Source organism: Perna viridis, chromosome 3 (genome assembly GCF_037379345.1).
Source record: "Perna viridis isolate PV_CMFRI_1.1 ecotype Kerala chromosome 3, ASM3737934v1, whole genome shotgun sequence".
Taxonomy (NCBI): domain Eukaryota; kingdom Metazoa; phylum Mollusca; class Bivalvia; order Mytilida; family Mytilidae; genus Perna; species Perna viridis.
The window spans coordinates 31,826,735-31,844,615 of NC_142447.1; the positions used below are offsets into that span (position 1 = coordinate 31,826,735).

A 17,881-nucleotide genomic window follows, 5' to 3' on the forward strand; every position below is an offset into this window, starting at 1 on the left:
AAACTTGTGAGGGGAAGGTAGCATTTAAATGATGCATGAAATTAGACTAACTGTATAACCTATCCTAAGTTATTGACTAGACCCGGAGCTGTTCTTCCCCATTTGGTCCTTTTAAGTCCACCAGGACCAAAGGTAATTTCATATACCACAATTAATATCTACAAATGATGATAAGACATTAGTCAAACTAATATAATAAACCAAGACTAATGACAACAGTAGATAAAGCGACTTGTAGAATAGTCATTTGGTTGTTTTGGTCATGTCTTGTAGGAATGGCACGTGTTTTTCACATTGTCTTCGACTAATTTAAAATGCGTCCACCAATTAAACACTAAAATGTTTTTGTTTTATTTTTTTTTTTTTTTTGTTAAACTACTATCTGTAAAGCTTTCTTCTCATCCGCCCCTGATTAATTTGAAAAGACGTTCCAGCAGTGACATCTCTCCACGAGGATTTCTAGTTTTATACCGTTTTTTTTTATTACATCGATGTATGTTTTCGCTATTTCTTTTAATTCACTAATATACATGTACGGAATTCAATATCATTATTGAATCACCTCTGATTATTTCAATTTCATCGGTTAAGGACATCTTATATCATTAGAGGAATTGATGAAAAAAATAGAATTAATGTAATCTTAAGCAGAGATATATTAATTAATATTGATTAAAAATAGACTGATTGAAGTCGGAATAATAACTGTTCATATATATATATATTATTTTATTACAGCGACCAGTCTGATAGAAATTTACACCCTAACGACCATGCATCATACGTAGAGATGTCAACAAAAGACAGCATACTGACATATGAAACCCCGCTCAATTAACTTGCTCAATGATTGTTATATTTACTGTTTTATGTATATGTATTCATAATATAGTTTATTTATATCTGACCATGTATGTGCCGCTGAACGATGACATTAGTCTAAACTGTTTAGTCACTATGGTTCATTGTTTAGCTGTGTCATACTCGGTATGTTCGTTGTAGGTAGGTTTAGCAACGAGAACTACGTTAGTATAATATGAAACGGTTACTCCTTCGACTTTCTAAATTAATGACTAACATAACCAGTGGCCTATGATGTCATGATACAAACGTTCATAATGAATACAATGTTCTTCGATCGAGTAGCTGGTTACATGAAACTGACCGATCAGCCATTCCTAGTTGTCAGGGAAAATTGCCTCTTACATGTACGCCTAGTTTGTTTGAATTCCTCTAAAATTGTTCCTCACGAATGTTTTAACATTTGTTACGCTGTAAATATGTGTACACTATATTCATAAAGTATTTAATACTTTCGACTGACTACAAATTACTCTTATTTTGAATTGTTAATATTTTCTGCATTAATGTTATATTGTTGATTTGTAAATGAAGAATAATAATTTTTGTTGTTGTTGTTCCTAATGGAATAGTTATTAATCTTAACAAAGCCAAGACGTAACTTAACAAACGCTACAAAAAAACTAGTACATGAACAACTAATGTCCGTCCTTTAATTTTATGAGCAATGTCAGTAATACCGGAATTTTTATGATTGTTAATGTTTTATTTCACATTGAAAAATGTTACTAAAGGCAATCGTATGTCTTCACTGTACATTGTCATAAGAAAAAAACGGTTACCAGCACAACAATTACTCTAAAAGTCAATGTCTGGTGCACTAAAACTAACATGTACTTAATACCAATCGAGACTGTGACATACAATAATATGTTACCGTAACTTTACAACGATTCATAATTAGAAATCCAATCCAAAGAAGTCAATCAATTTGAAAATCCATTTCTCCGAAGATGTAGACTATCATAACTGCAGGCTTCCATTATCTAAATGGGGTTAAATATCAATCATCGATATGAACAGTTCCCTGAATTCTGCAGTATAATGATACATCGATGGTAAAATTGTATAAAATAGAAGTAAAAGTACACTTAATGGCTTGTAAGAAATGGATTGTAAGGTTGAACTACCTACTATCATAAGGTATCATCGCTTAGGGAAGATTGAAGGTGAGCAGTAGCACATAGATTGAGGGGGGCCAGTAGTACAGAGATTGGAAGAGAGCAGTAGTACAAAGATTGAAAGGGAGCAGTAGTACAGAGATTGAAGGAGAGCAGTAGTACAGAGATTGAAGGAGAGCAGAAATACAGTTGAAGGGGAGCAGTAGTACAGAGATTGAAGGATAACACACACATAAGGCATTTAACACAAAAAAATGGATTTAAGACCGCATATATTTCCGATAAAGATGCCATTGTTCATAAATATGCGCAAAGATATTGAAAAGAAAACTTCAAGACGTCTCAGAAAGTCATGGAAAAATAAATGTTACTCATTCTGCAGTAATAAAAAATTCTTAAATATGCATCGTCTGGGAAAAGTAAAAAAAATACTGTCGATGGTAGAAATGAAATCTATGATAATGTGTTTTGTAGGTATGTACAAGGTAGTATAATGCGTGTGTTGACGTTTTAATATTATAAACTTACATCATAAGTTGATTTCGGTTAAATAATTTTTTATTTCAGCCTTTATTAAGATAAACTAAGTTTGCAGCAGTCTATGTTCCTTGGACTTCTTGTGATTCTACCAAATATCTTAATCAAGCTCTAGGACAGAGTGTGGATGTAGAATGTGGATTGATGTAGAGTCATTGCTCTCTAAATGAACATAGATTGAACACCATAAAATAAATTCTGAAACATTGAAACGGGAGGTTAATTCACGGACGTCAGAACCTTGTTTGTTTGTTTGTTGGGGTTTAACGCCCGAGCAGCAATATTTCAGCTATATTCAGGCGATGAACTTGAAGTGGATGATAAAATGAACATGAAATGATGATGAAAGGAAAAATGGGATGGAACACAAGGATTATTTGGAATGCCAATAGAAATAGGAGAGAGAGGTAGGGTCGGGCAATTTAGCCAATTGCGGCTGAGCGCAATGAAAAATAGGATGGGAAACAAGGATAATGGGGTCGACAAATTTTTATTGCCACTGGAAATAGGGAGATGTGGGTAGGGTCGGGCAATTTAGCCTTCTGTGGCAGAGCCCTATGGTTCCTTCTCCGAGAGAATATCACAGTAGGGTTCTTTAACGTGCGAGAACGTGGCATCTTTCCCAACACGGTGTACCACTATGGTTTGCGGTCAAGTTTTTCGTATTAAAGCCTGACAACCCCAGCATGTAACCCACCAGGGGTATCCCATTCCACCACCTGGGGCACACAACCAGTTGCTCTGTGGGCAGAGCGCCTAGCCCCCGGCTAGAGTTCTGAGCACTATTTAGTCGCCTTTTACGACAAGCTTAGCGCTGCTGCAGGCCTATTCTTTTGACATCCGGACCTGCACGGGGCGACGTCAGAACCCAAAGGAGAACAAAAAGATGAAGAAAGGAATCATCAAACATGATCCACTAGTACAAATTTTACAACAGAACAAGATTTGTTTTTGTTTTTTGTTGGGGTTTAACGTCCGAGCAGCAATATTTCAGCTATATTCAGACGATGAACATGAAATGGATGATAAAATGAACATGAAATGAAAAAAAAAAGGATGGGACACAAGGACAGTAGGGTCGACAAATTTTGATTGCCACTGGAAAAAGGAGGGGATGGGTAAGGTCGGGCAATTTAGCCTCCTGTGGCGGAGCGGAAAGGTTCCTACTCCTATCGAATACCACAGCAGGGTTCTTTAACGTGCGAGGAACGTTGGCATCTTTCCCAACACGGTGTACCACTATGGTTTGCGGTCAGGTTTTCCGTATTATAGCCTGACAACCCCAGCATGTAACCCACCAGGGGTACCCCATTCCACCACCTGGGGCACACATCCCAGTTGCTCTGTGTGCAGAGCGCCTAGCCCCCGGCTAGGTTTCTGAGCACTATTTAGTCGCCTTATACGACAAGCTTAGCGCTGCTGCAGGCCTATTCTTTTGACACCCGGACCTGCACGGGGCCAACAGAACAAGATACAATGACAAATGAAGACTTAAAATAGGAAGACGGCATACAAAAAAAACTAAAGCACTTGCTCCATCAAAAATCGATAATGACATCAGCTGCTCCTGAAAGATGAGGAAACTCCGATAAGCGTCAAGTTCGATACGTTATCAATCCGGAAAGACATGAAATCCAATTCATTCAAATGATATCTTGCCTCATCATTGAGATAGAAACTATATCTGTCAATTAAATTTAAATGAATACCATAAAAATGATTATGACGATAGCATGAAGGGTAATGACAAAACTACTCAAAAATAAAATCAAGGTCATAGTGAATGAAAAGTGTGTAACATCGATGCAAAAACCGAAACCAATGCATTAGTCCTGACTTTTTGGCATTTTCGATAGAAATGGTGGGTTAAACAAGGTTTTCTATTGCATTAAATCTACTATCTACTTCCATTAATTATATCCACTATAAAACGAGAGAAATTGGCAGCATAAAATTGCCAACGGTTAAAATTGGTTTGTTTTGTTTTTGTTTGTTGGGGTTTAACGTCCGAGCAGCAATATTTCAGCTCTATTCAGACGATGAACATGAAATTGATGATAAAATATTTGAACATGAAATGATGGTGAAATAAAAATGGGGATGGGACACAAGGACAATGGGGTCAACAAATTTTGATTGCCAATGGAAAAAGGGAGAGGTGGGTAGAGTCGGGTTCCTACTCCGGGAGAATACCACAGTAGGGTTCTGAGCACTATTTAGTCACCTTTTACGAGAAGCTTAGCGCTGCTGCAGGCCTATTCTTTGAACTCCCGGACCTGCACGGGATGTTGAAATTGGTAAAAGTCTCAACATAATCGTGTGTCTAAATTTTATTAGACAGTATCATCATTTCCCTAAATATCCGTGTGCAAATTACATGAATAACAATAACGGATCAACTGTGAAATGTTAACTCCTATTGGAAATACTGGTATAAGGGAAAGTCAAAATTATTACAATCGTTATAAAGTATTTCCTGATCATCTATGTATAGGTTTTGGCATGAATCAGACAAAAGTATATAAGCTGTATCTAATTCGTTTATCTGTAAATCACTAAAATAACTAAAATAAACATAATACAACGCAATCAATGAGTTTTCTTTATTATGATAAGGGTTTTCTTTTCTTTGATTAGAAATTTCTTTCATGATGAGGTTTTCATTGTCATGATGAGGGTTATCTTTACTTTCACGAGAGTTTTCTTAAAGTATATTATGTTAAGGATTTTCTTTATGATGATGAGAGTTTTTTGCATTATGATAAGTATTTCTTGTTTGTTTTGTTTGTTTGTTGGGGTATATTATGTTAAGGATTTTCTTTATGATGATGAGAGTTTTTTGCATTATGATAAGTATTTCTTGTTTGTTTTGTTTGTTTGTTGGGGTTTAACGTCCGAGCAGCAATATTTCAGCTATATTCAGACGATGAACATGAAATTGATGATAAAATGAACATGAAATGATGAATGGGAAAAGGGGTGGGACACAAGGAGAATGGGGTCGACAAATTTTGATTGCCACTGGAAATAGGGCGAGGTGGGTAGGGTCGGGCAATTTAGCCTCCTGTGGCGGAGTCCTATGGTTCCTACTCCGGGAGAATACCACAGTAGGGTTCTTTAACGTGCGAGCAACGTGGCATCTTTCCAAACACGGTGCACCACAATGGTTTGCGGTCAGGTTTTCCGTATTATAGCCTGACAACCCCAGCATATAACAAGCCAGGGGTACCCCATTCCACCACCTGGGGCACACATCTCAGTTGCTCTGTGGGCAGAGCGCGCTAGTCCCCGGCTAGGGTTCTGAGCACTATTTAGTCGCCTTTTACGACAAGCTTAGCGCTGCTGTATGCCTATCCTTTTAACACCCGGATTTGCACGGGGCGATAAGTATTTCTTAATTATGATGAAAGTTTTTTTTATTATATGGGTTTTCTTCATGATAATGGGAGTTTTGTTTTGCATTATGACAAGGGTATTCTTTACTATGATAAAAGTTTCTTAATCATAATGAGAATTTTCCTTATCTTTTTCTTTTTTATTATTTTTTTTATCAGTGTGATTGGGTCTGAATTATGATATGAGTTTTCTGTATAATGATGAGGGTTTTCTTTACTATGATGAGAGTTTCATTATGATGCAGTTACTTCTTTGTTATGACGAGGGTATTTATTATAATGCATCGACATTTTGAAGGAACGGTTTACATATTCTGCATTGCCTAATGCTTTACCCTCATGCCAAAATGGAACAGAAATAAAATCTATCTAGGAAGTAAGATATATCAGGGCATTTGTCCCTCAAATGGAGGAGACAGTCACCTGATGGTGGTGATCTGTTGTCCGCCTAAGCCAACAGATGTTAGGAAAATTTAGTAACACAATAAATTAAATGAAAAAAATATCCGCATCTAATTAGCCAAAGAAAGGACTATTATACACGCTGAATGGAGTTCTGGTGAAAAGGGCCTGCAAAAGTTAAATTTAGTAAACAATTTTACAAACAGCTTGGTGGTAAAAAGACACAAAGGCTACCGGAAATTTTCAACAACTAGAACATTCAAAGTTGCTTGTATTAAGCAAACTTAAGTTCATGTTGCTCTTTGACAAAATTGTCTGCATTAAGTAACCGGCATACTCGCCCAATGCGGGTCCGGTTTCAATAGAAAAGGACCGCAGCGGCACTAATCTTGTCGTTAAAAGCAATTAAATAATGCTCACAACCCTGGCCGGGGCACTCTACCCACAGAACAACTGCTTTATATGCTTCAGGTAATAGAATGGAAAACCCTGGCATACTACATGCTGGGGTCTTCAGTCCATAATACGGAAAACCTGACAGCAAACCATAGTAGTGCAACGCTTTGGGAGAGATATCACGTTCCTCGCACGTTGAAAAAACCCAATTGTGGTATTTGATAGGAGTAGGAACCTTCGCGTTCAGCCGCAATTGGCTAAATTGCCCGACCCTACCTCTCTCTCCTATTTCTATTGGCATTCAAAATAATCCTTGTGTTCCATCCCATTTTTCCTTTCATCATCATTTCATGTTCATTTTATCATCCATTTCATGTTCATCGCCTGAATATAGCTGAAATATTGCTGCTCGGGCGTTAAACCCCAACAATCAATTAATCAACAACCTGCACCCCTCCCAAACACACACACATTCAGCAATTATTTTGTAATGTCAGTTTATTCACTGTAAAAAAGAACCAAAATCTTAAATATCAGGTTTCATTAATTCATCCACTACTGAATGCAGATCTACTCAGAAAACTGTTGATCAGATTATCAGAACATTCAAAAGAACGGGATTTACTGAAGAAAATACGTGTTCACTAATGATACTACGTGATAAGAAAAAGGGTTGCATAAAAAAGCAGTATTTGGAAATTTGGAATTTGTCAAAGACAGTTAAAAGCCTGTTTACTGTAAATTCGATGCTGCGATCACCAGAGGTATAGTCAAACCATTTTTTTAATCAATCAATTTTGACATACCTCTTCAAGTAGGAATTATTCGTTATTTCATTCATCATACAATAATTCCTTTGATTGTGTCGATTTCTTTCCTTCACTTTGTTCATATTAATTTGCTTTGAAGTTAAAAGAGGTCGTAAATTATGACGTCAGAACTTATGACTAATCATACTCTTACGATTTTTTTTTGTGAAGGACCAAGGATATATGAGTGATAGGATTGAAGTTTTTGGAAGAGAACATCACCAATAATACTTGCCTCTCTATTGTTTGTACCTGACATTAACAATTGAAGAACGTTTCATTATGTTTTTTCTTGTATTCTCTTAATAAATGGTTTAAATTATTTCTACACTTGAAATGGTAAAATTTAGATTTTCAAAATGGAAGCTTTAGTGAGCATGCCAAAGTCATATTTTTTTCCAAAGAAAGGAAAGAAACAGCTGAAATTTAATTAAAATAGAATAGAGGAGAATCAGTTTCTCCAAAGTAATCAGTATCAAATGTAAAATGACAGGAAACCGTTCTCAGATAGTTAGACAACGTGGTTAATAAGTCACGTGTATTCAGGATTGGAAAACGTTCTTGTTAAACATTTAAACTTTCGTCTTACTTTAAGTAAGATATGTGTATTGTTTATATGCCTTTAGAGGGTTTTTTTAATGAAAAAAAATCGTCACATTCGTCTTCTCTGCCCAATAAATGCAAATATCATAGATACTATATCATGTAAATCGCCTGTGTAACGGTTGTTTGTATTTCTGTGGTGCCGTATTGTTAAGCCTTTGATGAAACTGATGAACCCTGTTAATCTGTTAATACATGAAAGAATGTGTTAAGATGAAAATAATGTTTGTTTGTTGGGGTTTAACGTCCGAGCAGCAATATTTCAGCTATATTCAGACAATGAACATGAAATGGATGATAAAATGAACATGAAATGAAAAAAAAGGATGGGTCACAAGGATAATAGGGTCGACAAATTTTGATTGCCACTGGAAAAAGGGAGATGGGTAAGGTCGGGCAATTTAGCCTCCTGTGGCGGAGCGGAAAGGTTCCTACTCCTATCGAATACCACAGCAGGGTTCTTTAACGTGCGAGGAACGTGGCATCTTTCCAAACACGGTGCACCACTATGGTTTGCGGTCAGGTTTTCCGTATTATAGCCTGACAACCCCAGCATGTAACACGCCAGGGGTACCCCATTCCACCACCTGGGGCACACATCCCAGTTGCTCTGTGGGCAGAGCGCCTAGCCCCCGGCTAGGAAGATAAGATGAAAATAATATGACTTCAAAACTAAACTCTGTTCTTTTGCTAGATCAGTTTTCTTTGTACAAGCGCAAGTCTAAGAAGTCGATAATTGCTCAAATTCTTCATTATTTTCGTGTGATAAACAAAAAGCTATCGTCTTGGTGTCTACCTGAGTAGATAATGTTTTACGATACTAAAATTAGTGTTAGCAAACTCGTATAATATAGAATAGAATATATAACCTGAAGGATCGAGATATCAACTATGCCTGGATATGAAAAAGAAATGAGTAAGGGTATTTCCACGGGGTTCCAAAAAGACGGTTACAATTTGTTCATTTTTACCCAAATTTTCCTAGAAATAAACAAGTTTCATTCAAAAGTAGGTTTCGACTCCCGGGAATCGACTTATGCATCCGGAATTGCTATAGCAGTTCTGTATAGTTCTCCATTAATTTCAAAAACATTCTTCTCTAGAATACATTTTAAGAGAAAAAATACCTTTAAACGGTGGACAATTCGCTATGTATTAAAACATTTTGTGTTTTATCATGCCTGATGATTAAGACCAAGTAAAATAAGATATTAACCCCCCCCCCCAAAAAAAAAAATATACTTGATATATATTTGTAACAAAACAAGCGCATCAGCTGTTTAACAAACTTTACGGAATACCTAAAGTTAGTATCGGGTCCTATAAACAATTATAAGAATGCATGGATAATTGATATCTTTTTTGATAAAAATATTCTTTTTCAAATGGTTCAATTCGATCATGTCTTACCACTTGAAGAAAAATTTCATTTTGTTTGCGCCAGTTTGGCAGGGGAGAATAGCATCTGGGATTGCAAAGACACTGAAGCTATTCCTCCAAAATGTTGAGGCGTCAAAAAAAATACTCTCACCAAGAAAAATATATGTACTGCGGTTTGGCATATACTCATGAGCATGAGCAGTATCAAGTGTGTTGCAATGAATCTCGATTCCCGAAAATTTATTTTTATTCATATTAAGTTTTACTTGTTTGAACGTTCTCTTTATTTACAAGCCCTGACCTTTATTATTGTAAACATACATCACCGTAACATGTGTAATACGTCACATATTTCCCTGGATATAATTGCTTCTAAAATTGACTTGAGATATTTGGAGGTGTGAAAGCCAAACTTTTTCCATGTTTTGAACAGTCTGAAACTTAACATTATTTTTTTCAAAGGCAAACATTGAAAAAGACAACATTTCAAATATTAAAACATGTATTTAATGCAATAGATAAAAAACACTTACTTAATGATAATAATAAATTCTCCAGTCACAGGTCACTAATTTCCATTCAGAATGTTCAGCAAATCAATTCCAAATTTACATGATTAATGATTTAAAATCATTTCAACTCAAAATTGGTCAACAAAGTCAACAACAACAACCAAAAAACAGCAACAGTTTATCTCATATTAATGTCAAATTATTCTTCAAGATAATTTTGCTTGCAAGGTAAACCATGACATGGAAGAGTAATCATGGGAACCAATGTTATAGCGGTAATCAAAAGAATGCAGGGACAAAGACCAGGCATTGAAAACAGACATACACACTAAAGAACATAAAGTAACTAAAATCATACATACAAAATAACAAAGGCAAATGAGCAACTCGGACTCCACTAAAAACTGCGAGCATGGACCAGGTGCACCGGTAGGGTAAGCGTCCTCTGCTTTTCTAGAAACACCCGCCGAGTTGCTCATAAAAAGTTAATTATGGGTAGACAATCGAGGAAAGGAAAACTATGACCCGTTGAATAAATCAGTTTTCATGGGGCACATTGGTACACCATAACGATCCACGAGTTCATGATGTAGTGATGACTTAATCTTGTAGCAACATAACCCTGTTCCAGAAGCCTATTTTAGAGTTCTAGCGCGATACAAAAAACCTGCGTAGTCTCGGCAAGCTCTGGCATAACGTATGAGTTGTGATATGAATACTCCATATGCAGGTGCTGAAGGGATGTTGCCACAGATGAAAGGAAAGTTGACAATTCTGAATGAAAAGTCATCATGTTTGTCGTCAAGTTTGGTCAATAGTTTTCCTTTACCATCGAATTCTAGCCCCGTGCAGGTCCGGGCGTTAAATGAATAGGCTTGCCGCAGCGCTAAGCTTGTCGTAAAAGGCGACTAAATAGTGCTCAGAAACCTAGTCGGGGGCTAGGCGCTCTGCCCATAGAGCAACTGGGATGTGTGCCCCAGATGGTGGAATGGGGTACCCCTGGCGTGTTACATGCTGGGGTTGTCAGGCTATAATACGGAAAACCTAACTGCAAACCATACGGGTGCATCGTGTTGGGAAAGATGCCACGTTCCTCGCACGGTAAGGAACCCTACTGTGGTATTCGATAGGAGTAGGAACCTTTGCGATCCGCCACAGGAGGCTAAATTGCCCGACCCTACCCATCCCTCCCTTTTTTCTTGTGGCAATCAAAATTTGTCGACCCTATTGTCCTTGTGTCCCATCCCTTTTTTTCATTTCATCATCATCATTTTATGTTCATATTATCACCCATTTCATGCTCATCGCCTGAATATAGCTGAAATATTGCTGCTTGGGCGTTAAACTCCAATAATCAATCAATCAATCCATCGATTTCTAAGTGTAGGTCAAGATATGAGGCTGACCTTACAGTGTCTGTAGTATCGTTTATCTCAAGTTCGTTGGGGTAAATGCGATGTATCAAATCCCCGAAATTAGGATTGTTTAAAGATAATACGTCATCTATATAGCAGAAACTGAGATTAAAGGATCTAGTGAATATGGACATTAGAACTTATCAGATCTTCTGAGGACTTTCACATTGCAAAAATACTTTAAATGTGTCCAATGTTCACAACCTTCAAATTCGCATTTGGTGCAACTAGTGAATATCAATAAAACACGCCTCTTGAGTTCTTCCGGTTATCACATGTTACAAACACAGTACAAAGTTAAAAATGATAAACGTCTTGTTCATCAAAGTAATCATCATCTGATGATTTTTTTTTTTTGCAATCCTGAACATTCGTATTGTTGTGAGTCAGTTTGTTTCTCCGGCTTTAATTTCTTACTGAAATTAGAAGTTGAGGTTGTTGTTGCCTTTCGTTTTGTTGAGGGCTTTTTAGCCTTAACATTGGGTTTTGTAGATTTTTTATTTGATTTAGACTGTTCAGTGTAATCTGTTATTTCCTGTCTAGTTTCAGGTTCTGTGTTAGCTTTCCCTCCTACTACCTTATAGATTGAGCGTCTCACCTTCTTTGTTTGGTTTCTTTTGTGTGTGCTGGTTAAGTTTTGTTATTAAAAAGTTTCGTTATCAGCAAAAGTTGCATTAATGGTTATGTATGAAATGTTGGTGGTTACATTGGGTGATTTGTGTCCATCTCGGGTTTCAGTTTCTGTGTTTTGTGTTGTATGAACTACAGAGATATCAACATTTGTCGCTTCATTTTGAGCATTTTTCCTGGATTCGTTTTCTTAATTTTACCCAAGAATATTGTCAGAGACTGCAATTAAGACGGATCAATAGTGTTACGATTTAGAAGGTAAATACCAGATTTTCGAAATGCATATTGAAGGTTCAGTGTAGAAAGTGTTGCACTGTAATACTCAAAAGCAATGGAGAGAGAGGTTGTATCTGTTGATGACTGATGATAATGGATCTCTGGATTTAGTGTAGTCGAAATTACCAAAATGCTCCGCAATTGACATTCTGCACTATACATTTTAGAAAATAGCCCAAGACAACCTACGTTTATTCGTTATAAAATATGGCTAGTATGTGGTGATAATACATAAAAGATGATATTCTTCTCAATAGCCTAATCAATAATATCTAATGAGGTAATGCTGGACCTGAGACCATCATACAATAGCATTATGCATTGGTTCTGCACGAACTCGTCACGAACTTGATGAAATGTGTCTGAAGGTAAGTTTGGAAAATATCAGAATTAGACCACCAAAGATACGATTACTGTTCCGTCAGAATCAGATGTAGCACCTTTACTGATTCCCTGGAAGTTGTCTTTGCACATAGTTCTGAATTGGAATTTGGTCTCCAAACCTTTCATTCTGACTATCTTCCTATCAAACTGCAAGGACAAAGGCTTGTCTTTCTTAGTTTTGATTTCTAAGTGAACTGCATATTCCGTGCCCAGACCTACAACGTCTGTCCTAGTTAAGGCATTTCTAACAACACCTATGTATTTGATATGTTTCACAAGACGTGTCTCTTGTTCACAATCAAACACTGGTGATGGTCCTGACTTCACTGTGCTCCAATACTCGATCTCTCAGTGTCTGTTCTAGAATACTTTACTTCTTTGCATCTTTAGCAACACTCATTTTGTTGTCAGTAACATCAAGGTGTGCATTGTCGATTCAGTTGACATTGCCATATATAAAAACATTTTTAATTGTGATTTGGAGTCGTTAATAATGTTAGCGACTTCTTGCACTCGTAATTTCTGTCTTTAATATTCGCATATGATTTGCATTAATGTGCAGTTATACGCCACATAAGCGAGCAGATCTTCGCCGTGTTCACCGCCACATTCATACGAATTCATACGATTCATACGAGATAAAAATGTACCTCTTAAATATTATACACGCGTGTTCTACGTGCGTTTCTTGCTTGAATGAGAACGGGAAGTTTACATGAAAAGATCAGTTAGCTTTGAACATTACCCAGTTTCATTCAGGCACTGAGGCTAGTCACAAGACTTTATAGGTCATATGCATTAGCACGCCCCAATATGTATGAATATTCATTGACAGCTGCTTAATCTGGTTCATAAACTGGTTCGAATTCCCTGTCAATATCATAAGCGACCCAAAGATCGCTACAACATACCTTTTTAAAAACATATTATACACATGTCTATGTGTTGTTTTTGCTTGTATTAGAACGGGAAGTTTATATTAAAAGATAAAATGATCGGTTAGCATTGAATTTATGCAATATTACAACAGATACTGAAGCTGTCAGACGACACTTAGTATTTTATGGTAGCTTCAAATAAAAACTATTATTGCATCATCAAAAGTAGTTTTGATTGATTGATTGATTGATTGTTGGGGTTGAACGCCCGACTGATCAGGAATATTTCAACTTTATCAAGGCGATGAACATGAAATGGGTGATAAAATGAAAAATTGGATGGGACACAAAGAAAATGATGGGGTCGACAAATTTTGATTTCCACTGGAAATAGGGAAAGGTGGGTAGGATCGGGCAATTTATCCTCCTATGGCGGAGCCCATTGGTTCCTACTCCGATAGAATACCACAGAATTGTTCTTTAACGTGCGAGGAACGTGGCATCTTTCCCAACACAATGCACCACTATGGTTTGCGGTCAAGTTTTCCGTATTATGGCCTGACGACCTCAGCATGTAACATGCCAGGGGTATCCCATTCCACCACATGGGACACATAACCAAATTGTTCTGTGGGCAGAGCGCCCTAGCCCCCGGCCAAGGTTCTGAGCTCCATTAAGTCGCATTTTACGACAAGCTTAGTGCTGCTGCGGGCTTATTCTTTTGACACCCGAAAAGTGAAGCCAAAAGTAGTTTTGAAAAGATGGTAAGAAAAATCCACCTATTCGGAAAACTCTGAAACAAAGAATAAATCCTATCTTGCTAGAACAACCAGTATCAACTCTCAAGTTAGCGTATCAGGGGGATTCATCCAAATACAAAATTATGCAAGTCATGGCGTAATTTGATGTAATGCATTCGGAAACCTTTCATCGGTCGGAAGTCCACGAATGAATGTATTAACGAAAATATGAAACGAGACGGTATATCATAATAAAAACCCTCCTCGTAAGAGAAAATATACCCCTTATCATAATAAAGAAAACTATCATCATAATAGAAGACGATGTCCGCTTTACAGTAATCAATACAAATTTAAGATATAGCCTTGGAAACGCTGAGAGCCTAATTTCAATCTGACAGGAAGTTGAATCCTGTGGAACTAGTGGGGATCTCTGGATTTAGTGTTGCCAAAATGTTCCGCAATTGAATATAGAGAAAGCCATTTTCGCATCTTTTTCACTGAAAAGACGATAATTTTGTCCTTAATAATTTCTAACATTTTTTTTCGCTTTCGAGGTCCCATAGAAGTAAGTAATTTTCTGACTTTATCCAGAATACAATTCATGGAACAATTGTGTTTCAAAAAGTTTAGAAAACATGGATGTACTTAAATATCTTGAAAAAAATAGCTCCGATTGTAGTATCCAAATCGAAGTATATGTTTTAGGAAAGGCAATATTTATCGTTCTTGAATGGCTGTCAAATTTTGTTTACGTCGCTGGTTATATATAAAATTTTCCCAACATCCGTGGAGACTTGTTAAATTTCCGTAATCTGAGCCAATTATGAAACAGATCCGCTTGAACTAACAAGGATATGATTTGGACTAAATAAAACTTGAAATATGCTCACGGTGTTTGCTAATATTGACAATGCCTTTCCCATATTAAAGACTTGACAGAATTGATTCCATATCAAAAACATAATCCATTAATTTGACATTTGTTTTTCCAAAGCTATGCTTCGATCTGAATAATACAATCGGAACTTGTTTTGGTGAAAAGGAAATGTGGTGTGAACATTTTGCTAAGATATCGTAGAATAGGAAACTGAAGGTTTTATCTCAATATTCGCAATACTTTTTTAGTTATGACCATATAAAGTCAAGTTGTCATTGTCGATTAAGTAGTTATGAGATCTCGTTCCCACCGCGTATTGATGTGAGATTTCAGTTAGTTGCAAATCTCTTTAAATATAGGTCTATGTGAAAAACTAACCCTAAATATATATATATATTTCAATTTATTGATCCCGATTAGCGTATTTTCTTGCTGTAGAACTCCCCTATAAAGACTTTGGGTTCTTTCGAATCCTTTTCGTGTTTGATTATCAACAGGGACCATCTCAAGAATGTTATTTTCACATACACATACATTGCTATTTAGCTCACTTTGTGCTCACTATCACATAATATGAAGTGATATGGCCGTTTTTGTCCCTTTAATTACACCGGATTTTGCAACAAAAATGATACATGTATAACAAAAGTCTTCTTCCGTATAGCTCAAGTCGTCCAAACAACGTCGTGAATTCATTATGTCAACACTATAGCGTATTTTATGCTAGTATTCGGAAATTTCGGATGTTTATACTTAATCAATAAAATTCTGGGTCCTGTCATATATTAAAGGATTGTTCTTTTCAATTTATTTTAGACGCGTGCTCTGAATTATCTTTCCCGACCATTTTTTAAGTAGCGTATTTTTAAAAGATAGATACATGCATTTCAAGATATTTCAATCTGTTCTATGAAAGTAATTATACTAAATTACACCTCGACCCTTCAATGGATAATTTTTATATAAGTCCTTTATACTGGGATACAAATGATGTGATCTTATGTACATTTTCTCACGAATATTGAAGTAGGACTGGTCGATTGGAGAAGAAAGGTTTAAGACAAGGTAATACAGTATTTGAACTAGCTTAATTTTTGACCAAATACAATTTCTTTTTCACACTGTTTTTTTTTTAATGCGGAATACTCATAACACATCCAGTGGAAGAACAAGAAATTCCGAAAGGCTGGGTCCGCCAACGTGATTTTTTTATTACAAATACATTTCAAATCCTGGATCCCTAGATTTCCCTTCCACTAATTTTTTTTATACATGTACATGTATTTGCAACAAAGTATTTGAACATTATCCCCCCCCCCGCCAAAAACACAGATCACACACATATAACGAATTGCATAGAAGATTATGATGATTTTTTTTTAGAATTATACGGATTACTTTCTGTTAATTTTTTTCAGTAATAAAAAACACTTTTCGAAGGTAAAGAGGGTTTTTTCTGTTCATGGTTTCACTGATGGAGAAAGTAATTCTCTGTTACACATATTGATAGTAATATTCACATGTGTTTTTATAAGTAATATTTTGTTTGTACAATCGAAAACAACCATTGAACTTTACTATAAATGCTCATTAATCAACTATTGTAATGTAGAGAACTTTCAGATCATTGAATTGATGTACTTAACCGGACGGAAAATGTGAAACTTAGTGCTTTGGCGATACTAAGTGTGGAAATAAACTATCCAACTCCAAAATAACTACTGATGACGAACCTAATCAAGTTCCCGAAATCATGATCACTTTTATTCTTTCTGTTCCTTTGTCGGTATTTTATCTCATTTCCTTTTTGTTTTTTTATTTTATTTCAAAGTCAATCTGCCAACAACAAATAACATGTAACAAATAGTTTTGGTGACAGACGAATTTTCCAGTATTAAATTGTGAATAGATGCTAATCGTTATGAATTCATAGAAATAACCAAATATGCATATGTCTTGCACGTGTATCCTCATTCTCGATCGGAACGAGACTGACCGTTTTCCTGGTACAAGAAGCTGTTAGATACTGTTAGTGTTTAAGCGCAGTGTTTTTTTAATTTTGTATGATTGTTTTCTTATTTTGTTTATTTAATTTTTTTTATGTCTTCTTTTTACGTTAAAAACGTTAAACTCCTATGGGTCATCCTGCAATACAATCGGAATCATTCGGGTCTTTTCCGCTACACTAAAAAATAGTCTCGGATGCCGAGAGGAAAATTTCTTCTAGAAAGATTTGCAGAAATTGTAGTCATATGCGAACGAAAGAGGATCTATCCACAAGGTGGCGCTAAAAATTTTAGTTCGATATCTCTACAAATTGAGAACAATTACTTTTTCAAGAATTTTGGCACGAAGAAAAAAAGTAATGGTAAAAAACTCAACCAGTTTAACTATAATTTAAGAATACCGGACAAATTCTTCCGCCTAGTGCCTCCGAGGTATTTCTTCTGTGTAATAAGAAAGGTTGAAGTCAGCGATTTTGAACAACGAGCGTTTACGCGAGTCTAATAAAGATTTCACTTCCTTACAAATAATTATTTTTTTCTTCTTAGCCTGTAGCTTATTCTAGTTTTTATTATATAAACATCGGTAGAATTATTTTTGTTATCATCCATTGAATAAGACATTTTGGACAAGAAAAACATTTTCTGTTGGAAGAGCG

At 36.1% G+C, this 17,881-nt stretch overlaps 1 protein-coding gene and 2 pseudogenes across 1 annotated transcript in view; 1 reads left to right on the forward strand and 2 right to left on the reverse strand.

Moving 5' to 3' along the window:
- Nucleotides 1-1,389, forward strand: part of LOC148621870 (uncharacterized) — a 110,619-nt gene extending 109,230 nt beyond the window's left edge. The window contains exon 22 of the mRNA XM_088576667.1: nucleotides 739-1,389. Within this exon, the coding sequence (XP_088432793.1) occupies nucleotides 739-838 (100 nt within the window). The 3' untranslated portion in view covers nucleotides 839-1,389. The remainder of the gene's footprint in view (nucleotides 1-738) is intronic.
- An 8,826-nt stretch (nucleotides 1,390-10,215) lies between these two features.
- On the reverse strand, nucleotides 10,216-12,044 carry LOC148621871 (uncharacterized; annotated as a pseudogene).
- Nucleotides 12,045-12,074: 30 nt separating this feature from the next.
- Nucleotides 12,075-12,729, reverse strand: LOC148621872 (uncharacterized; annotated as a pseudogene).
- Between the last annotated feature and the right edge of the window lie 5,152 nt (nucleotides 12,730-17,881).